Source organism: Rhinoraja longicauda, chromosome 14 (genome assembly GCF_053455715.1).
Source record: "Rhinoraja longicauda isolate Sanriku21f chromosome 14, sRhiLon1.1, whole genome shotgun sequence".
In the NCBI taxonomy this organism is placed as follows: domain Eukaryota; kingdom Metazoa; phylum Chordata; class Chondrichthyes; order Rajiformes; family Arhynchobatidae; genus Rhinoraja; species Rhinoraja longicauda.
The window spans coordinates 14781232-14802587 of NC_135966.1; the positions used below are offsets into that span (position 1 = coordinate 14781232).

The 21356-nt window shown below is 38.3% G+C and overlaps 1 protein-coding gene and 1 long non-coding RNA gene across 3 annotated transcripts in view; one reads left to right on the plus strand and one right to left on the minus strand.

Moving 5' to 3' along the window:
• LOC144600088 (uncharacterized) overlaps positions 1–21356 on the plus strand; it is a 48597-nt gene that overhangs the window by 3394 nt on the left and 23847 nt on the right. The gene's annotated exons all lie outside the window — the stretch shown is intronic.
• The window catches only part of LOC144600087 (electrogenic sodium bicarbonate cotransporter 1-like), a 58541-nt gene continuing 55100 nt past the window's right edge, over positions 17916–21356 (minus strand). The window contains exon 21 of the mRNA XM_078411483.1: positions 17916–17969. Within this exon, the coding sequence (XP_078267609.1) occupies positions 17916–17969 (54 nt within the window). The remainder of the gene's footprint in view (positions 17970–21356) is intronic.

Consider the following 21356-nt stretch of genomic DNA (forward strand, 5'->3'; position numbering starts at 1 on the left):
AAGAGTCTCTTCTTAGGCAGCTGACCAAGAGCCTATCTTAATCAAAGTATCCTTATGTTTCTATCTTAGTTGGGCTGAAAGGCTGTTCCCCTGCTGTTTGATTCTATGATAAAACATGCAGCAAATAAATTTGGTATGCAAAAAAAAACTGCAAATTGTTAAAGTCAGAATGTAAAATAGAATTTTGTCATTTCCAAAAAAGGACATTGACCTGAAATATTAGCATGCGTGTGCAGAATGAAGCAGGTTTTAGAAAACAATGTTTCAAATTTATCAACAGACATATGGTAATATTAATGCAGTTGTTGGGGATCATGACTGGATTTCATCTGATCTATTACAAAAATGGTGGAATAGAGCCCCACTATAATTATTATATTTACAAACATTATTTTTATGACAGCTAGTGATAAAGGATATATGAAACTTGCACTGTTTAGCCGATCTGCCGTTTGGTCTGGAGGCACCCATGACACTCTGTGCTGCAGTAGTCTCTTCTTAGGTAGCTGAACCGAGAGCCTATCTTAATCAAAGTATCTTTATGTTTCTAAGAAATCTTCTCCTATCCACACTCCTTCACTTCATTGCCAATGTCTTTAAGACTCCCTCACTAATTATCTCACCTGTACATCATCAGGGGATCACCTATCTGACCACCTCTTATCTCTTTAATCCACACCAAGTCTTGATCCTCACAGCCAGTACTTCTCCCAGACCCATTAGTCTTGATCCATTCTCTGACCAACCATCCTTCCAGATTACTTTCTTTCTCCAATTCAATGGCATCGCCAGCCCTACAATTCCTTTTCTGTCCCTGTGGTCCGGACTGCAACAGTGAACAAGGGTGTGAAACATTTGCAGTTTTCCATTCCTCGTTCCACCTCTGAATGTGGTAGGAATACTATGGCTATGACCTCTGCTACTTTCTTCCTTCGTTCCATCATCAACTAATATGCATCCCATCTCCATTCAGTGTTTTATCATCTGTGTTAGGCAAGGCAATTTGGCTATCTAGCTTTCACCTTCTTGTGAATTTTCAGAATCTCATTGGCACCTCCCATTACTGAGACTCCAGGAGCATCTTGTTCCTTGGTGAAATCAGATAAAAAGTACTCATATCTGACAATATCCTGGCCATTCCCACTGCCTCCAGAAGTAAATTTCCTTTTTGGTTTCTGGTTAGCCTCTCCGCTTGTCATAAAACCTTTTACTGTTAACATGCATATGGATATTTATCGATTTCTTTTTATGTTTGTTGCCCATCTTTCCTCATACAATGTTTTGAGTCTCTTATTTCCTTTTGAACTTCCCCTCTGAACTCTACATCACAAGTCCAATTCTCACTTGTGTTAACCAAGCAGTTCTCAAATGTTCTTCTTTTCCTATTCAGTTTTATGTTCTATCTTTTTAATCATCCCTGGAATTCAGACATTAATCTCCCTACCCTCTTCTTCGTGGGAATATACCTAGATTGAAGGTGGAATTCTTAACTTTGAAGATTTAACTTTATTTAATCACATTTTTTTGTCCACTTGGATTCCAATTTATCCTGGCTTCTGTTCTCCGTTCATCTGATTTAAATTGGCTGTTCTTCCAGTGAAAATACAGCATCAATGCTTTTGTAACTAAAGTAACCACTACGATTGGACCTTAAACATACTAATAATGCTTCAGAAACTCCATCGCACCTTGGCCCCTCATGTCATTGCTATTCTCGTGTACATTTGGATATCTGACATCCCCCATTATTACTTTTACAATTTTTCAGCAAATATGCCGTTTATCCTTCGCGCTAGGCCAAGTCTTATTACATGGCCTGTAATAGCACATTTTGTGTGATTACATGCAAAAAGATATTTACAATCTGTTTAAAACTGGTGTGATAGCTTGAGCCTGAATATATTTTTCCTCAATATCCACAAATGAAATTTCTGCTCTAGATACTTTAGTTGTGAATGATGATCAGGTATGGGAACACTGGGATTTCTTTCAAATATTTTAATTTCAAAATCCCCAAGATTTTTCAAATACGTCTGTGAGATCAACCAACTCCATGTAAGATGAACAAAGAAGGTTCTGATTTGAATGGTTTAATCCGACAGCAGACATGCATTTTAACTGTCCATACGAAATCCAATTATGTTACAATAAATTTGCCTATCTACCAGGGAGAAAGTAACTGACCTTTACAACCACAGTGAAAATTGTAAAATGCATGCTAGCCCAGGATTAACATTACATTCTGATTGCTGCAGTGATTGCCTCTGCTATTGTACACTCATTGTTCATAGCACTATTCATGATGATCCTACTTTGTCCTGTATCTAAACTAGCTATACAATTTTTCTGTTGTGAGTTATCTAACACTGATTCCCTGCCCTATTATATTTTGACGGACTGCAGTTTTATTGAAAAATCTGAAATTCCAATAAGCATTAACAACAACAAAAAATGACAGATAAACTTTTCAAATAAAGAAACCAAACAGTTTAGCAGCAAACAGCATGCCAAAATCAAAGCTTTTCATTCTTGGTTATTTTTCTTTTGTTATGCATTACACACCATCTACTGTACATTGATCAACAAACATCTGACTATAAAAATGAACACTGTTGGATATTTTATTGTATTACTCATTGTTTCGTGCCTCAGTAAATGGACAACCTTTGCTTCTTAATAATTTTAAAGTTATATTAAATGTAACTTAATTTTTTTAAATAATGCTGCATACTAAATTTCAGCTGGCAAACAAAATACCTCATTCTCAAATCTCTTCCAAATTAGCACAAGAACACAAGTAAGAAGCAGGAGAAGGCCACTAAGCCCCTCGCCTGCTCCACCATTCAATATGATTATGGCTGACCTACGCTGCCCTAGGCTGCTTTTCTGCACCAGTTCTCATAGTTCTCATTTCCCTAGTGCTTTATAAAGTCAAATCTCCTGTCATTTTATTGCCTCATAATTAACCTCAGGTGGCGAACCCCAGCAATTCACCAGGCTCTGCATAAAGAAATTTCCAAACATTGCTGTTTTAAATGTAATGTTGTCCCATCCTCTCTACACTGTCAAGCCATCTCAGAATCTTGTATGTCTCAATAGAGTCACCTCTCATTTTTCTAAAACGTCACCTATTCTTTCTCTCCACTGATTTACTCCAGCAATTTGTGTCTATCTTCAGTTTAAACCAGCATCTGCAGTTCCTTCCTACACAATAGGGTGAAGAATTTCTTTTGGACTGCCTCCACTGATACAATATCCTTTTTATTAGGGATGGGTACCAGAACTGTGGAGAATAGCTTCTGCACAAACTCCTGCAATCCATTGGCAAGGTACCACAGGTGCCCACAGCAGCACCCTCTCCAAAGCTAATATCCTCACCATTCAAGCGTAAACAATTGTGAAGGGCAGATCACATCATCCACATGCTTGACAGCAGAATCCTGAAAAAAAGATATGTTACTCTAATCTATGTCGCCACACTATAGCTAGATTGTCCTGTCTCACATTTCCTAAAATGGAAATTATACTCATGAAAAATATTTTAATTGATTGAAAAACACTTTGGGACTTCCTGATAGGTGCTGCAAAAAATGTATGCTTTCCTTTCTGGCTTATTTTTAGTATATTCTCCAAAGATCCCAAAAGGCTTCATTTAAATTAATTGTTTTTGGAATGCAATCATAGTTCTGTAGGCAAATACTGTAGCCAATTTGCCCAAGCAACAAGAAACGACAAACAATCAAACGGATGTACAGTTAATTTGATTTTAATGGGTTCATGTAATTTCCAATATAGCTGAAGATGACATTACTCACAATATTTCACTCTAAATGATATGCTAAATCATGCATCCACCTAGATCACGATGGAAAATCGTTTGTTCACATTGGATGAATAATTAGTTCAATATGTAATACTAAGTAGGCCAAGCTTCAAGTTAGGAGAGCAGGGGTTGAAAATATTACCATAATCTGATGAAGGTTGAAGTCATAGATTTTTCAACTACTAAGTATGACAAACTTGCACGTGAGTGTGCACAGTTTATATCACACACCTGTATTTTCCCCGATGCTGATCCTCTGGGCCCAATTCATATCAAATCAATAAATCCTTGAGTCCTGATGGATTGTCCATACTGAAGATATACACAAAATGCTGGAGTAATTCAACAGGACAGGCAGCATCTTTGGATAGAAGGAATGGGTGGTGTACGGGTTGAGACTCTTCTTCAGGTCATAAATGAAAGGAGCAGAATTAGGCCATTCGACCCATCAAGTCTACACCATTCAATCATGCTGATCTATCCCTCCTAACCCCATTCTCCTGCCTTCTCCCCAAAACCCTTGACACCCGTTTTAATCAGGAATCTATCTATCTTAAAATTATCCATTGCCTTGACCTCCACAGCTTTCTGTGGCAAAGAATCTCACAGATTCACCACCCTCTGACTAAAGAAATTCTTCCTCATCTCCTTCCTAAAAGGACGTCCTTTAATTCTGAGGCTATGACTTCTAGTCCTAGACTCTCCCACTAGTGGAAACATCCTCTCCACATCCACTCTATCCAAGCCTTTCACTATTCGGTATGATTCAATGAGGTCCCCCTTCATTCTTCTAAACTTCAGCGAGTATAGGCCCAGTGCCATCAAAGTCACCCATTCCTTGTATCCAGAGATGCTGCCTGTCCCACTGAGTTACTCTAGCATTTTGTGTCTATCTTTGGTGTAAACCAGCATTTACAGTTCCTTCCTATACACTGGATTGTCCGTACCATGGTCAATATATAAGTGGAGTCACTTTGTTTCACAATGTATTCACAATGGCACTGAGTGGTTGGTCTTTTTAGGTAAGAAGGCCAACCACATGATTTTATAGCATCCAAAATAAACACAAATATGGATTGCAATGTAGCTTGCTTTCTACATACACGTTAACTTTTCTGTGTTTTATAAACCGTTTTAGAATTGTGCTTGCGGATTATTATCACATTGCTTACATCTAATTCAATATCCTTCACTGGCAATTAAAACATTGTACAACATCCTTTTGCTGCTGTTCCCGCTGCTTACCCTGCTAATCCAACCCCCCCCCCCCCTATAGTTTTTGTATTACTCTACGTGCCTTTGTAAATTGCCCCACGGGAACAAATAAAGTGTTCTTGAACTTTGAACAAAGCTCGTATCTGCCATTTATCTGTCATACCGAATCTCCTTAAATTTCTCAATAATCTCCTTTACACATGAATATTGTCCTTTCATGTCCAACAACCATCACAGTTACTGGAGAGTTGATAGCCTATTATCTGCATCTCTACGCTAACTGGAAGAGGAGGAACTGTTTTTGTGGAATGGTATGCAGTAGATGCCTTGCATTGCTGGTTCTGAATCTCTAAATATTTGAACATGGACTGAAAGTACAAATTTTTAATAAAATGTAGATAATACGTAGTAATTAGTTTTACCAGACCTCAGCATTTTGAAAACAGTAAATTAAATAGCATAAAATGAATGCAAATCTTGAAACTTCAATTTAAAACAGTGAACCCTAAAAATATATGGTGGATCTGTGGAAGCTGGAATCCAACATTTTCTTAACAACATTGAGTTCACTAGATTCATCATACAGAATGAGCCCAAACACAATGTAAATCTTCTCACAAGCAGTTAATAATCATCACCTTGGTTTTGTGTCAGCGCATTGCCCTCGGAGTTAGAAACCCATGGATTTGAGAGCAAAGAATTGAATACATTAGCGAGGCTCTTGGTACCTCAGCATTTAATTTATTTGAACAATTATTCATGTAAACAAATTCTCAGTGTGGCAACTAAGATATTGCGTTAACGACTGGTTAGAATATTGCACAAAACCAATTTCTTCAAAATGATTGGTTTTTAGGCTTCCCTCAAATACAAAACTGACTTGCAAATATGTATGGAAAATTGAAGTCTTATAAAAAAAATATAGGAGATAACTTCAGTCTCCCTCTATTGAAAATTGAAGTTGTATGATCAAAATAACACGCATATTTGACTTTTCACATGACCTAGTTTCCGCATATTCTGATTTTTGGTGGACTTTGTTCTAGGTCAAAACTCTTGAAGGGAGCATATGGTGACTTTTATTAATAAATGCAAATCAGAACCAGGTTATGTTTTAAAGACATATGATATTATCATCTTTCTCAGGGTATCATCAATTCCTGCGACCAAAAACTATAGGTAATACACATCAATACCATCATTTCTATTGTTTGAAGACACTTTGAGCCATCTAAATACAGTATTACTAAAACTCTCATCTTAAATGTATATATACAGTGCATTCAGAAAGTATTCAGACCCCTTCACTAGACGGAGGCCACTGTGCTCTTCAGGACCTGCAACACTGCAGAAATTGTTTTATACCCTTCCCCAGATCTGTGTCGCGACAAAATCCTGTCTCGTAGGTCTACGAACAATTCCTTCGTCTTCATGTCTTGGTTTTTGCTCTGGCATGCACTGTCAACTGTGGAATCTTATATAGACAGGTGTATGCCTTTCCAAATCAAGTCCAATCAATTTAATTTACCACTGGTGGACTCCAATCAAGTTGTAGAAGCATCTCAAGGATAATCAATGGAAACAGGATGAACCTAAGGTCAATTATGGGTCTGAATACTTTTGTAAATGTGATATTTCAGTTATTTCTTTTTAATTACTTTGCAAAAATTTCTTAACAGCTGTTTTCGCTCTTTTATTATGGGGTATTGTGTGTAGATTGCTGATTAAAAAATTGAATTTAATCCATTTTAAAATAAGGCTCTAACGTAGCAAAATGTGGAAAAAGTGAAGGGGTTTGAATACTTTCTGAATGCACTGTATTTGCATATAAGGTAGACACAAAATGCTGGAGTAACTCAGCGGGTCAGGCAGCATCTCAGGAGAGAAGGAATGGGTGACGTTTCGGGTCGAGACTCTTCTTCAGACTGATGTCAGGGGAGTGGAGGGGACAGGAAGACTGGTGGGAGAACAAAGATAGGATGTAGTAGGAGACAGGAAGACTAGTGGGAGAACTGGGAAGGGGGAGAGGAAAGAGAGGGACAGAGGAACTATCTGAAGTTAGAGAAGTCAATGTTCATACCACTGGGGTGTAAACTGCCCAAGTGAAACATGGGATACAGTTCCTCCAATTTACGCTGGGCCTCACTATGACAATGGAGGTTGCCCATGACAGAAAGGTCAGACTGGGAATGGGAGGGGGAGTTGAAGTGCTGAGCCACCGGGAGATTGGGTTGGTTAAGGCGAACCGAGCGAAGGTGTTGAGCGAAACGATCGCCGAGCCTGCGTTTGGTCTTGCCGATGTAGAGAAGTTGACGTCTGGAACAGCGGATACAATAGTGAGGCCCAGCTTGGGCAGTTTACACCCCAGCAGTATGAACATTGACTTCTCTAACTTGAGATAGTTCCTCTGTCCCTCTCTTTCCCCTCCCCCTTCCCAGTTCTCCCACTAGTCTTCCTGTCTCCTACTACATCCTATCTTTGTCCCGCCCCCTCCCCTAACATCAGTGTGAAGTTGGGTCTCGACCCTAACGTCACCCATTCCTTCACTCCCGGGATGCTGCCTGACCCGCTGAGTTACTCCAGCATTTTGAGTCTACCTTCAATTTAAACCAGCATCTGCAGTTTTTTTCCTACATATATTTGCATATAGGTATGTTCCCGAAATACAGCCAAAACAGTACATGATAGCGCAACAATTTTAGGCCCACCTTACTCACCATTCGGCAGCGGTGTGCAGTAGCAAGTTTTGTTCAAATTGTTACATTTTAAAAGTTATTCACTTTTTAAACTTTAATAAATCGCTCCCACTTGCCGTGCCCATCAGCCGCGCCTACGCAGTAATACCTCCATGTTCGACATCACAATGGGAACAAAACGAGTCATATTCAGAGAGAATGTGAAAGAAGATGGCCGCCGGCAGGTCGAACATGCGGCAGCGCTTCGCGGCCGCTCTCCTGCTGCTGGCCGCCGCGATGGCCGCCTGGGGCCGACGTGAGTACTCCCTCTCCCCTTTCCTTCCTCGCCCGCCCCTGGCCCCGGGGGAGACTCTGAGCAGGAGGAAGATGGTCGTCGTCCCCGTCGTCTCATCGTTCCCCTCCGTCTCCTCCAGCGCCCACATCAACCGACGGCGTAGTCGACGACTGCAATAACAATGGCAGCCGCTCTCCTTCTCCTCCTCCTCACGCTCTGCCATCTTGTGCGTGCCTCCCGCTGCTGCGCTGCCCACCGGGAGGTGTAGTCCCCGCTCCCGCCCGGCCCCAGCGCCCCGGACCATCACCGGACTACAACCCCCAGCGGGCAGTGCGGCACACACACGCGCACACACACACCTCCAGGGTAGTAATAATAATAATAATAATACTTCAAATATAATAATGTAAGAATATAAAATGTTATATTGTATATCTATTAATATATATTAATCTCTTGCAGGAGAGGGAGATGTGGGGGGGTCTGACTGATTCTGGGAGACGGGGAGGGGTTGTGGTACGAATGCAAGGATTATTTAAATATAAACTGGGATCTTGCTGTGCATTGCAAGGGAGGGGGATGTGGGGGGGCTGACTGATTCTGTGGGAGGGAGAGTCTGGAAATAATTTAACCGGCCGCCGCACAGCCCGCTCCGCCTGCTGTTCAGTTACTAAAGAACCTTTAGTAACAACGGGACCCAACGGGTCCATGGGTCATCTAGTCTCCTCTAAAACTAAGAGTTTTGGATACTATTTTTGCAATTTTTATTAACGTTGAGCTTTTACGAGTGAGTTTTAAAAGAACCCGTAACGACAGAAGAAAATCCTTATTTTCCCATCAGAATTATTTTGCTTTGAGGATCCTTCTGGGAATCCCACTGTAACCTGGAGCCAAGGAACTATCTATTGAGCCCAACACCCCATTCTAAAATATTTTGTAAACCCAGGGCAACTGAGGGGTCAGAGAATTTTCTCCTGTGACTGTAATACGGTTAAGAAATCCAAAATCAACCACATCAATTCATCAGATAGAAAATGATCTGATATTCTGGGGGCCAGGATGGGTTGTTGCTTCAAGGGCCAGACATGCTACCATTCTGGGAAATGGTTTCATACTCCATCAACTGTGCAGTTACTGTTTCTACAACACTGGCAAAGTAAAATATAAGAATTATAAGAATTGTATTTATTGAATTGAATTATATGTCATTGCATTTGTATAGCTTTTTTTCAAAATCTCATCCTTCTAAACTCCAGTGAATACAAGCCTAGTCTTTTCAATCTTTCATCATATGTCAGTCCCGCCATCCCAGGGATCAATCTCGTGAACCTACGCTGCACTGCCTCAATTATAAGGATGTCCTTCCTCAAATTAGGAGACCAAAACTGTACACAAGTTGTGAAAGTTAAATAGTGCGAAATCATTGTATCAAAAATAAAACAATATAATCACACATGTTTTTTTCTGACTGAAAAAAAAGGTGTAGGCAGAAGCCAAAGCTTATTGTGCCTACCCTTAATACTTAACAAAATATAATTTTTAGAAAACACATCATAAGTCAGAAGCAGATAAACAAAACATAGAAAGAAACACAAATATATTCAAGAATCATCATTTCTGTCATGTCAGTCATTTCTCAGTGCTGATCACATATTTTGTATCTTTCAAATATGATATTTTTGAACATTTTCTTGAATATACACATATTATATTGTATTGTATTGTATTACTACACTCTTTTAATTCATTGTTGCAACTATTCCATAAATTGACCCCACACATCTATTTTTCACATTTGTTCTTACCCTCTTTTTTTCAAATATATAATTTCCCCTGAGTGGATACCTGCTCTCCCTCACTGAAAACAAACCTTGGATACAGTCAGGAAGTTCTTTCTTTTGCTCTAAACATTATTTGTAGAGTATTAAAGTCCACTAGGTCCATAAATTTTAGGGATATGATTTCATAAATAATGGGTTGGTTGGGTCATTATAACCAGCCTTATTGACAATTCTTATAGCTCTTTTTTGCAATATAAAGATTGAATTAATGCTTGTTTTGTACGTGTTTCCCCATACTTCCACACAGTATGTAATATATGGAATAATGAGTGAGCAATATAAAGTAAATAGTGAATTTTGATTCAGGATGGCCTTAGTTTTGTGCAGTATTGCAATGGATTTAGACAGTTTTGATTTGATATGTTTTATGTGAGGTTTCCAACAGAGTTTATGATCTATTATCACTCCCAAGAATTTATTTTCATACACTCTTTCAATTTCTACATCATTAGTGTTTCGGGCACATGTGCAGGGTATGGTGCAGACCTCGGACATTCAGCAAGTGGAAACCAGTGTTGCCTAACCATCAGTGGCCAAAGCGGAGAGCCCAAGATAACGTCAGAGCCAAATGGCAAATTAGTTGATGGTTTGGGCGTGAGCCGTTCCTCCTGTAAAATATCTGATGACAAGTGCGTAGTGAACAGATCCCAAAGGTGTTGATTAGTGTGGGGGGGGTTATGAAGGTTTCATTTTCATAGGTTATCTCATCAGCATTTCCCTACAGACCAGAAGCCCCAAAATGTCCCCGCACTTATTTCCAATGAGGCGTAGCCGGATGTGGAGAGACGTTAATTAATATCTTGGCAGACGTTACCAAATAATGTTTGGTACAGGTCATTTTGTTGCATGTGTAAAGCATCCTGAAGCATGCTTCATTTTGTTGCATGTGTAAAGCATCCTGAAGCATGATATGCCGTGATGAGAATATTTTTGAAGGACTGTCCAGTCTAGTTAGGCATTCTCTGTATCCATGTTACCATCAGCAATTTATTGGCACACTTTCCAGTGCAAGGTCTGCCAAAGTAATTTCATCTGTGCCGAGTAATTTCATCTGTGTAGATATGGAAATGTGATTACTGGCAGGAGGGTGAGGAACACTTTGTGAGTAGTGTGACCTGCCTAAGAGTTCTTCATATTTTCTCCCCTTTCCAGACTTGTTAGCTTAGAGTTTTAATTCATGTTCTATAACAATACCATGGGCACACATCTTCTCATGAGTTAATTATCAAATATACTGACAACGGAACAATTAATTTTTTTACTTGCAGCAGCATAACAGACCTGTAAACACAATACGTATACATAATATATAATAGACACAAAAATCAGTAAATTAATAACCTCAAATGAAGCAAGTAAAGATAGAGTATCTTTGACATTTTTATTACATTTATTTAAATGCAAATAAGAACAAAAAATAGTAATCCATATGCAGTAAATCCCAATAATTTGGCATCCCTCAGATCTTGCCAACAAGCTGGATAATCCTCTGCGAGACTGGCAGACGACACTCCTATTATTATCCAAACATACTTTTATTTCACTCTTTTTACATTTACACAGTGAGTTGAAATAGAGTAGGAACTGTAAAAGCACTTTCGTTTCCGGTTCTAGCTCCAGCCCTACCTGATCTCTGTTCTGGCAGCACACCCTGTTTGTAATCTGGATCTGATTCACACTCTGAATGAATAAATGAGCTCGATGCTGAACCATCAGAATTTCTGAACAATAGGATGTCGGATTATCTGTGTTTTACTGTACTTCACATGGTTAAAAATCCAATACAAGAACCCGAAAGAGCTCTTGCAACCAAAGGGCTCTGTAGAACTAACATTAACTAAGGAGCTATGCATAAGATGAAGTTACTGATTTTGCTGATATATATGCAATATTTTGGAAAATCAAACAGCAAAACTATTGACAAATATAGATGTAAACAACAGTGATTAAGTGATGCATGCAAACAATTTAAAAAAGGACATTTTATAAAATCCATATCAATGATACAATAATATGCTAAAATAAGATTATGTCGATATTTCACAGCAGCGAAAAGTATATTTTCTCTCCTGAGAGACTATTCTAGTTCTTTAAAGCTCATTGATCAAAGATAGAAGGCTAAAACGGCACATGTAGAATTGTACATAGAATCACAAAAAGGCAGTCATAAATTCCAACAGTTCATGCTGATATTTTTCTCTTCGTGCCATGTAATTCATTTATGTGTATTCCTCTCACCCTTCCATCATATGTTTCAATATTTTTATTTTAAAACAAAATCAATTTAATTCATTTTAAAATCATTTGTAAACTGTTGCAACAATCATTTGCTACAGAGAATCTCACGTTCAAATTACCCACTGTATACCTTTCCTAATCTTTACTTCAATTGTCCCATAATTAAGTTAAATTTGGGCCAATTCAATGTTGCATTATTGGAAACAATCATTTATTTTGTTACGGTTTTTCATAACTTTGATGACCTATCAAGTTTAGTTTAGTTTAGAGACAGCATGGAGACAGGCTCTTTGGCCCATTGAGACCAAGGTGACCATCGATCACCCAATCACACAAGGTCTATCTTATCCCACATTTGCATCCACTGCCTACACACTCGGGTTTTTTTTACAGAGATCAATTAACCTACAACCTCACATGTCTTTGGGATGTGGGAGGAAACTGGAGCACCCGGAGGAAACCTATGCGGTCACAGTGTGAATGTGAAAACTCCATGTGGACAGCACCGTCAGCATTGAACCTAGGGAGGCAGCAGCTCTACCAGCTGCGCCACTGTGCTGCTCATGCCTGGACTGTTCTCACAGTTGAAGTCAAGGTCATTGTTACTCTCAACTTCCTTGTCTCATGGTAATTCCAAGTCACCCTTTATCAGCAGATCAAGTTAAAAACCTTCTAAGTCCCAAATGTCCTCTTCACAGCTAAGTTCCTCTTTCCTTGTAACATCTTGGTATTCTTAGAGCTTATATATCACTTAAATTAAGATACCTAACATATGCAGAATAATCAAATTGTAAGCTAGTTACAGTACAGTCTTGTTCAAATTGAACACGGCCTCCCTCCTTTGCTACTATTTCAGTATTCTCCTGGCAGGACTCCAGAGTTTGAATATACACAAATATAATCTCATCCAAAACTCTACTAACCATTCCTCACACCAAATTCCAGTTTACAAATCGCACCTGTGCTTGCTTACCTTTAAACGCACAGTTTACATACTCCTGCAATTCTATTATCCTTTAATATCTCGACCCACTTCCAATTTTAGACTCATGGGCACCCTGATTTTAATTGTTCAACTGTGCCTTCAGGTCAGTTGGAGAGGGTTGCCGGGCCCGCAGGATTGTCAGTTGGGGGAGGGTTGCTCCAGGAGAGGCCCGCAGGAGAGATTTGGACTCAACGGGTCCACAGTCTAGTATATTTTAAATTTCAGATATGCTTTCTTTTTCTGTTCTTGCACAAGTATTAAATTAGCTTTGCTGCACTGAACTGTTTCTGCCTATTATTGGTTCAGATTGCACACAAAACCATAAAAAAGTTGATGGTCCGTCAATTTTCTCTAGTAACTAATCCTTTAAAACTGAAAATCTGCATTTTGGCAGAAATTGACTTGGGAGTCAATTTGGTTTTAAATCAGTTCTAAATAATGAAAAGTTGCATGTTGTGTACTTGTTCGTGCAGGGAGCATGCGAAGATGACAACTCCTTTAGCGAAATACAAAGTGCTGGAGTAATTCAGCAGGTCAGGTGGAGGGAATGGACAGACGATGTCTTGGGTCAGGACCCTTCTTCAGGCTATCTTAACTATTTTACATTGCTTTCCAGCTCAAGCCCAGAGTGAATTAGCAAAGTACACTATTCAACACATTCTACCTTACAACAATTCTCACCGCATCAAATTAAAACGAAGGATGATATGAAACACAAGTAATTTTTATCTTCAGGACTGTACCTTTACAGGTGTTTTAGAGCCATTTAGACAGGCACATGAATATTGCAAGGAACGTGGAGTACGTGCAGGTATAATGGATTTGTTAAGTAGGCCCAGTGCCCAGTGCTAGAGTTGCTGCCTTACAGTACCAGAGATCTGGGTTGGATCCTGACTACGGTGCTGTATGTATGGAAATTGTATGTTCTCCCTGTGACTGCGTGGGTTTTCTCCCGGTTTTCTCCAAAGACATACAGGGTTGAAGGTTAATCAGCTTCTGTAAATTGTAAATTGTCTCTAGTGTGTAGGATAGTGCTAGTGTACGGAGTGATCGCTGGTCGGCACAGACTCGGTGGGCCGAAGGGCTTGATTCTACACAGTATCTCTAAAGTCTAAAGCACCTAGTTCACACAGACATTGTGGCCAAAATGCCTGTTTCTCTGCTGTAATGTTCTGTATATTAAGACCACAATGGAATAATGAAAACTAATGTATGGAAGTATCTTTACAGGTGGCTCACCACCACCATGTAAAATTTAGACTGGACAATAAATGCTGCTCTTGCTAGCAACGAAGAAATTAATGAATAAAACAAAAATGGTATTTATTTGTAGCATTGAGATGGGAACGCCCGTTTAACACTAAGGCAGCCTTGTCCCCCAGAATTCCAAGCCTATTATATTTTAATCATGATTATCGGAATGAAATGTTGTTTCAATTTTATAGGCATCAGGGTTTCAATCAGCAAAATAAAAGGAGGAAGTGTATAAATGACATCCTGCAGCTAGAGTTTATATGAAAATGTACTTTGCACATTATACTTGAGAAATAGTTGCCAACCCAAGTACATTTTATAAATAGATGATAAAATAAAATTAATCTTTTAAAGATATAAGGCCCGAACACTTTTTAAAAAATCAAACATTTTCTTTCCAATCTGTGAAAGATCATATGTAAACTCTTTTCCCCCAAATATTTAAAAAATCTCACTTAAATCTCACTTAATCCCACTCTTGATCAATGCAACTTCAAAGATTCCTTTACAACTGAAAGTACTGTAAACAAGGGTGCAAATGAAACGTGACCTTTCACTGTTCAATGTAAAAATAATGTTTCAACACAAGAGTGGGTACCCCAGTTGAAGATGTCATAGATTTAAAACAATGGCATTAAATGATTAAGGAAAAACACAATAAGCAACCATTTTTCAATGTAGTTAGTCAAAGTGATAGTTTCTACTTTGCATTCGAAATGATTTATTTTTACTTCTTCCAGCAACTGCTTCCAATGTTAGATATCAAAATTTTACGTCTCTTTCATTGAGAACATTACTCTGAGCAGTGAACAATCCTGTCAAAATAGAAATGGCTAAATCAATACAATTTAGAGGCATCAAGATTATAATACAATGGCAAAACCTTGACAAAATTGCAACAAACTATTAAATGTAACTAATCCAAATGATTACATCTTAAAGTAATAAATGAAAAAAAATGCAGATTCTGGAAATCTGGAATAAAAACAGAAAGTTTTAGAAATACTCTGCTCGTCAGGCAGCATCTGTGGATAGAGAATCAGTGCTAATATTTTAGATCAAAGGCCCATCATCGGAAACCAGAACAGTTCTGAATAAGGGACATCAACTCTGTTTTTCTTTCTAGAAATGATGTCTGGCCTGCTGCATTTTTCCAACATATTGTGTTTTATTTGAAATTTTATTGGTATTTTATCTTGATAACCTTTCATAGGGGTTGCATTTTAAAGCAGGGGAAAAAAATAGCATAGCGTAAAACATAAAGTAAACCAAGCAGAAATACTGGTGTTCTAAGTACAAACTACGCTGTGGTTTTAGAATTACAAATATAAGTTATGTTGCAGTATTAGAATTCTACATACAAGGATAAGAAAACAACAGTGCAGTATTTGAAATTTTGTAATATGCGCTGTCTTGCTGATGACATTAACATTATATTTTCATACATTAAATTGAGACAAAAAATATGTAATAATACATAAAAAGGTTTATTCTAGAGAGTATCAATATTGAATAGCTGATCTTCAAATGCAGTGGTGTAGTGTCCAAAACATCATAGCCATTTTTCATGTTAAGACTACAGCTCAGGTGTGTCCAGTGGTAACATGGTTTAATAGATCCTAAGATTAGTCAGAGACTTAGAATTGAAAGTTCCTCAATATTACTTATATATTAAAAACATCTACTGGCCAACACTTGGTAAAAGGGTAAAACTAAGATCAGCTAAAATAAAACACATGACGCATATTACCACCATCCCATCAAATTTTGCAACAGGATTCATCAGGCCTGGCAGAAAATTCAAAAAGTAGTGAGTCCTAACTTATCTGGGTCTTTGTCGTTTTCCAGCAGGTATGATATTTCCATGCAAGTTACTACAGGGTACTGTCAGAGTTGCCATTAAAACAGGAAGATTTTTTTTTTCACTCTCTCCTAAAAGAAGCAATTCAAAAGTTTGGTATGATTTAGAAATAAATTAAATTGTCAGTTTAAATTCTCACATGCTTATTAAAATATTTGCTTTAAAATTGATTTCAATTTTGAATTTAATCCACCTGCTTGCTAGAAGTATAAATGCACAACTTGATGCGAACATTGCAACTAAGTTTGTTTCTCCAGCCAAAATATTGTGTGTTCATTTTAATTTTCTTTTTTTTACCCATTTGAATACAATTAACTAAAATATGATTTTTCAAATTTAAAAATAATAATTTATCTATCACGCATTTATCTAACATACATTTATCTCACAAATGAGTGAAAAACAGTTTCAGATTGCTAGATTTGTATGCAAAAGCATTTCCTATATATCTCTTAACCAGTTCTGATTTTAAGATTATACCCTTTGTCCCCTCTCCCCCCCATATTATTCTGGATTCCAGTGTAAGAAATAACAGTTTTTCTTTATTTATCCAACCAAATCCCTTTATCATTAAAAGAACTATGATAGGTTAAGCCTTGACTTTCTTAACTCAAGGGGGGAAAAAAAACCAAGTTTAAGCTCCAATTCTTAATTGCATGAATTTATGGAATATCCAGCCAGCCGAGAATTGGCTTCCCAATGGAACACTGAACCTTGGGGCCTACAGTAGGAAAAACTGGGCTGCAAGAGAGAGGATCAATGAACTCAGGTGGCTGAATGGTCAGTGGAAGAACTTCCAATGTATCATTTAACTGTTGAGTCCAAACCTGGACACAGTGCTCCAGATGGGATCTGACCAAGGTATTTGAGAGCAGAGATGCATCCATGAGATATATATGGACTAAAAAGGGGACTAAAGGAAGGATCAATCTTTATAACTACAAGTACAATTTATATGTCTGTTCCTAGAAAACTAGAAATATAAGTTTGGCCTGATCAAGTGTTCTCATTTGTGTTTTTGGAGCTGATGCTGGCATGTACGCCCATTGTAGCGATATGGCTTCTTGCTCTCTTCTAATTTTAAATAGCTCTGTCATTAAACTGGAAGTTCGACCCATGTATTTATGATGCCACCCTGACATCACCAAAATCTTAACCCTAATGTGAATGAATTATGCAAATAAACCAAGAAATTTTGAAACATTAATTACTTGTTAATAAATACATTTTAAAAGAAGACATACAGCTGACTTCCAACAACATTTTACATAAAACATTTTATTTACCTCAAAACACCTTTCTGTGATTTTGTTTATAGTGTTGGACGTAAAATTAGGAGGTGGCACAATGGCACAGCAATTAGTGCAGCTGCCTAACAGCTCCACGGGTTCGTATCTGACCTCCAGTGCTGTCTATGTGGAATTATCATTTTTCCCTGTGACAAAAGTGGATTTCCCTCAGGCATCCTGCTTCCTCCCAAAGACATATTGGATACTGTGAAATTACCTTTGTGAAGGTGGGTTGTAAGAGCATCAGGATAGGAGAAAGAATATGGGTTACAGGAAAATAAGTGGGAGAGAGTAATCAACAAATTGCTCTGATGGGTCAATACTTTTGATGGGTCGACTGGCCTCCTTCCAGGTTATATAGACATGTGAAAATCTGCACAAATCACAAAGCTGGTGATGAAATTAGTGTGTTAAATCTATTGACTTACCTTTAATTTTTTCAGTTCAAGGAGATATTTATGTCAGGTGCTTTTTGTAGATACTGGTATTCCGACTAGAGAGAGACAATAAGTCATAAAATATAAATTCCATTTATAATCACCAAGTTCGAGATTTAGACAATTGATGTAATTCATGTTAAAATTTATTTATTTGCTACACTTTGGGTATTTAATGTTTTTATTCTGCTCCTTTTCTGAAAGCAATGCACATTGGAGTTTAACTCGAAGATAGACACATAATGCTGGAGTAACCAGCATCTGCTCTTCCTTCCTACGCATTGGGGTTTAGTTCTATCGGCATCAGGTGTTCATGGGCATCCCTTCCAAGTAATCAGCCTTAAAGTGCAAACTGCTGCTAACATCTTCATCCATGCTACCTCTAGAGATAATTCTTCCAGCTCACTCCTGGCCAGACTCCTACCTTTAATTTTCCATAAAGATGAGATAATCCAAATCTTTTCTGTAGGGGCCGATCTTATGCCAAACCTTGCAAACCCATTACTTTTATACTTCTGATATACACTGACTTCTGGTCAAGCAACAGCTGAATTTTAAAATTTCCACCCCTCACATTTGAACCCCTCCAAGCTCTTGAGTCTTCCCCTCTCTGAAGTCCAAAACCCCTCCAGACTTCTAGTTCTATCACAATGCTGAGATAGTTAGCAATAAGGAAAGGAAAACTTGGGGAATCTTCTCCAGATTATTGCTGCATGCTTTCCACCAAGATAGAATCAACCCTTTGGGCAAGTCAACCATATTCCATTATTAGTCATTTCACAGCAAGGAAACTGGCCCTTTGGCCCAGCTTCTCAAAGTTGGTATACTGGGCTGGTTTGCCTGCATTTGGCTCACAGCTATCTAAACTCTTCCTATCCATATATTTGTCCAAATGTGTTTAGAAAGTTGTAACTTCATTCACTTCTGTAGCTTCCGCTGGCAGCACTTTCCACATACGGAATTACAACAAATACAGAATCAAATATTTCCTGGCTAGATGATGCAACCAAGTTGGAAGACTGAGTGAAAAAGTTGCCCCTGAGGTAACCTCATAAATTTCTCCCCTCTCACCTTCAGCCTATACCTTCGTTTAAAAATCCTCTACCCTGGGGAAATAGGGTATTAATTTATAGACCTGGAAGCAAAAGCGAGATGATGGAGGTTTCAGGTGTTGGGTGCAATGGGTCAAAAAGCATTTTTAATATGTGGATTTTAAAAGTTAATCGAAGAAGATTAATCTATTGAATGTTAGTAAAGACAAGAATGATGAACATATATATATCTTTGTGGATTTTGGGCCAGATTTATAATTGATGGAGCATGGATAAAGTCAGAAAGAATATTTTGAACTATTTGGAATATGTAATTGGAAAAAAAGTAAAGTAAAAAAAGTTTAAAAAGTAAATTAAAAAAAGCAAAGTAAAGTATGTGTGAGGAGTTGGTATGGTGCTAAGAGTGGTAAGACTTCTATATTGTTGGCAATTCTATAGATCCTAATGAGATCTGTTTCTGTTTGTGTAATCTTGTCTTCAGTAGTAGTCACTGTCACACTCTGTGGGTTCATGGTGAGTCATGTTATAAGGGATACTTGTATGCTACTCATCATCCTGCAATATGGTCATCTTCCATTTTGGCTGCACCATCTGGCCTGGATATATTCAAGGCTGCATTTGTTGTAATATCATGAGATAACCCTACATTTATTACAATTTGAGGACACCAGATCATTGATGGAAAATAAATTGAATTGGTTGAATCAATGAGCAAGCAGTGACTGCTGCAATGCATGGGGGCAAAAGAGATGGCCAAACCAAAGATTTTGTGGTTGCATATTGCATTGGTATGTGTGCATAAAAGAGAGGAGGCATTTGGATAGGATATCATGTTCAACCACAATAAATGCCAACAAAACAAATCAAAGGGAAAAACGATGAGGGATAACACAATGAGACTTGTGTCAAAGAGTATACCATTGATGATCTTGGCCGAGCCAACTGTAGTGGTACAACAAGAGCAGCACACAAATTCAGCCAGGAACAATAATTATCCATCAGATATGGACTGTGGAAGAGATCAAGCAAAATAGCATAAACCTAATAGTTAAAAATGAGGTTTAAACTCAAATTGTGGGTTTGAAAAGGCTGGAGTGAGCAATTAGATGAACGGGAAAGGGAAAAACAATCAAAGTTAACAGTTATTAGCATCTCTGAGCCAAGTTCCCAGAACTGAATATTGATCGTTGCATAAATTAAAACTACATTTATAATGTGAATTATATGCATAGGTTGAATTAAAGTTGTTCTAATATTTTTTAAAGACCCATTGCAAATTTGCCCTTTATATATGGTAATAGACTTTCATTGTGCCACAAAGATTTCCTTCCAGACAACAGAAAAACAAAAGAATAATTTATGCCATAGGGTCTAAATTTGCTTAGTCCTGAGTCACTCGGTCACAGAGGGAGGTTAAAGACTTCCACTTCCCTTGCTTGGATGCTGCCAGTTGTGGTTGTAATCTATGTGGGTTTAACCAAGCTGTGAGCAGAATGGCTGTACTCTGGACTTGACTGGGTTGGTAATTTATTACATGTGAATAGATTGGCTGTCGAGTATGCATATGACTGAACTTAATATATGCATATGCAAGTAGGCTGGCTACTGTCTAAATCTGTGTGCAGCAAGACCATCTGCTGTCTGCACTTTGATCAGCTTACTGATGGCTCAGTTGGGCCATCGGTTGGATGTGTGTAACTCGGTCAACTATGACTGACTGCACTAGCTGCAAATACCAAGATAAGGATTTATATCTGGATTTCCTTTGCCTTTTCATGAATTATCAAGTCAAGTCAAGTCAAGTCAAGTTTATTTGTCACATACACATACAAGATGCAAACTAGGGTGGTGGCAAGTGAATGCTGGGTGTACTTGGCTGCACTGCTTACATAAGGGTAGGTTGGCTGATGCCTGCACGTGACTGCTGAGTTGGTTAAAGACTAAAAGCAGACACACTGTGTTGTGAATCCAAGCTGCTCAACGGGGCTCACGTTGTCGACCTCCCCGTGGTGAGCCCTGTCAACTGACCTCAGTCAGGCGAACGATAACAAACAGAGACAGCAGAAGCAGAAGCAGCTTCATAACTTCTGCTGCCTCAAACGCAAGAAGAAGAACTGCTCTTTGTACTCGCAAAGTATGTAAATACTCTTGGTAAGGGCTAAGCAGTTAACCAAAACTGTTCAAAGTTGCTGATGAAACATGTATCTGTACACTGTGGACGGCTCGATTGTAATCATGTATAGTCTTTCCGCTGACTGGTTAACACGCAACGAAAATGCTTTTCACTGTACCCTCAGTACATATTACAAACTAAACTAAAAAAAATAACGTGAGATAAATTTCACACCTCTTTACACTCATGAAGTTGTATTTATTTGCTTATGTTAGTAT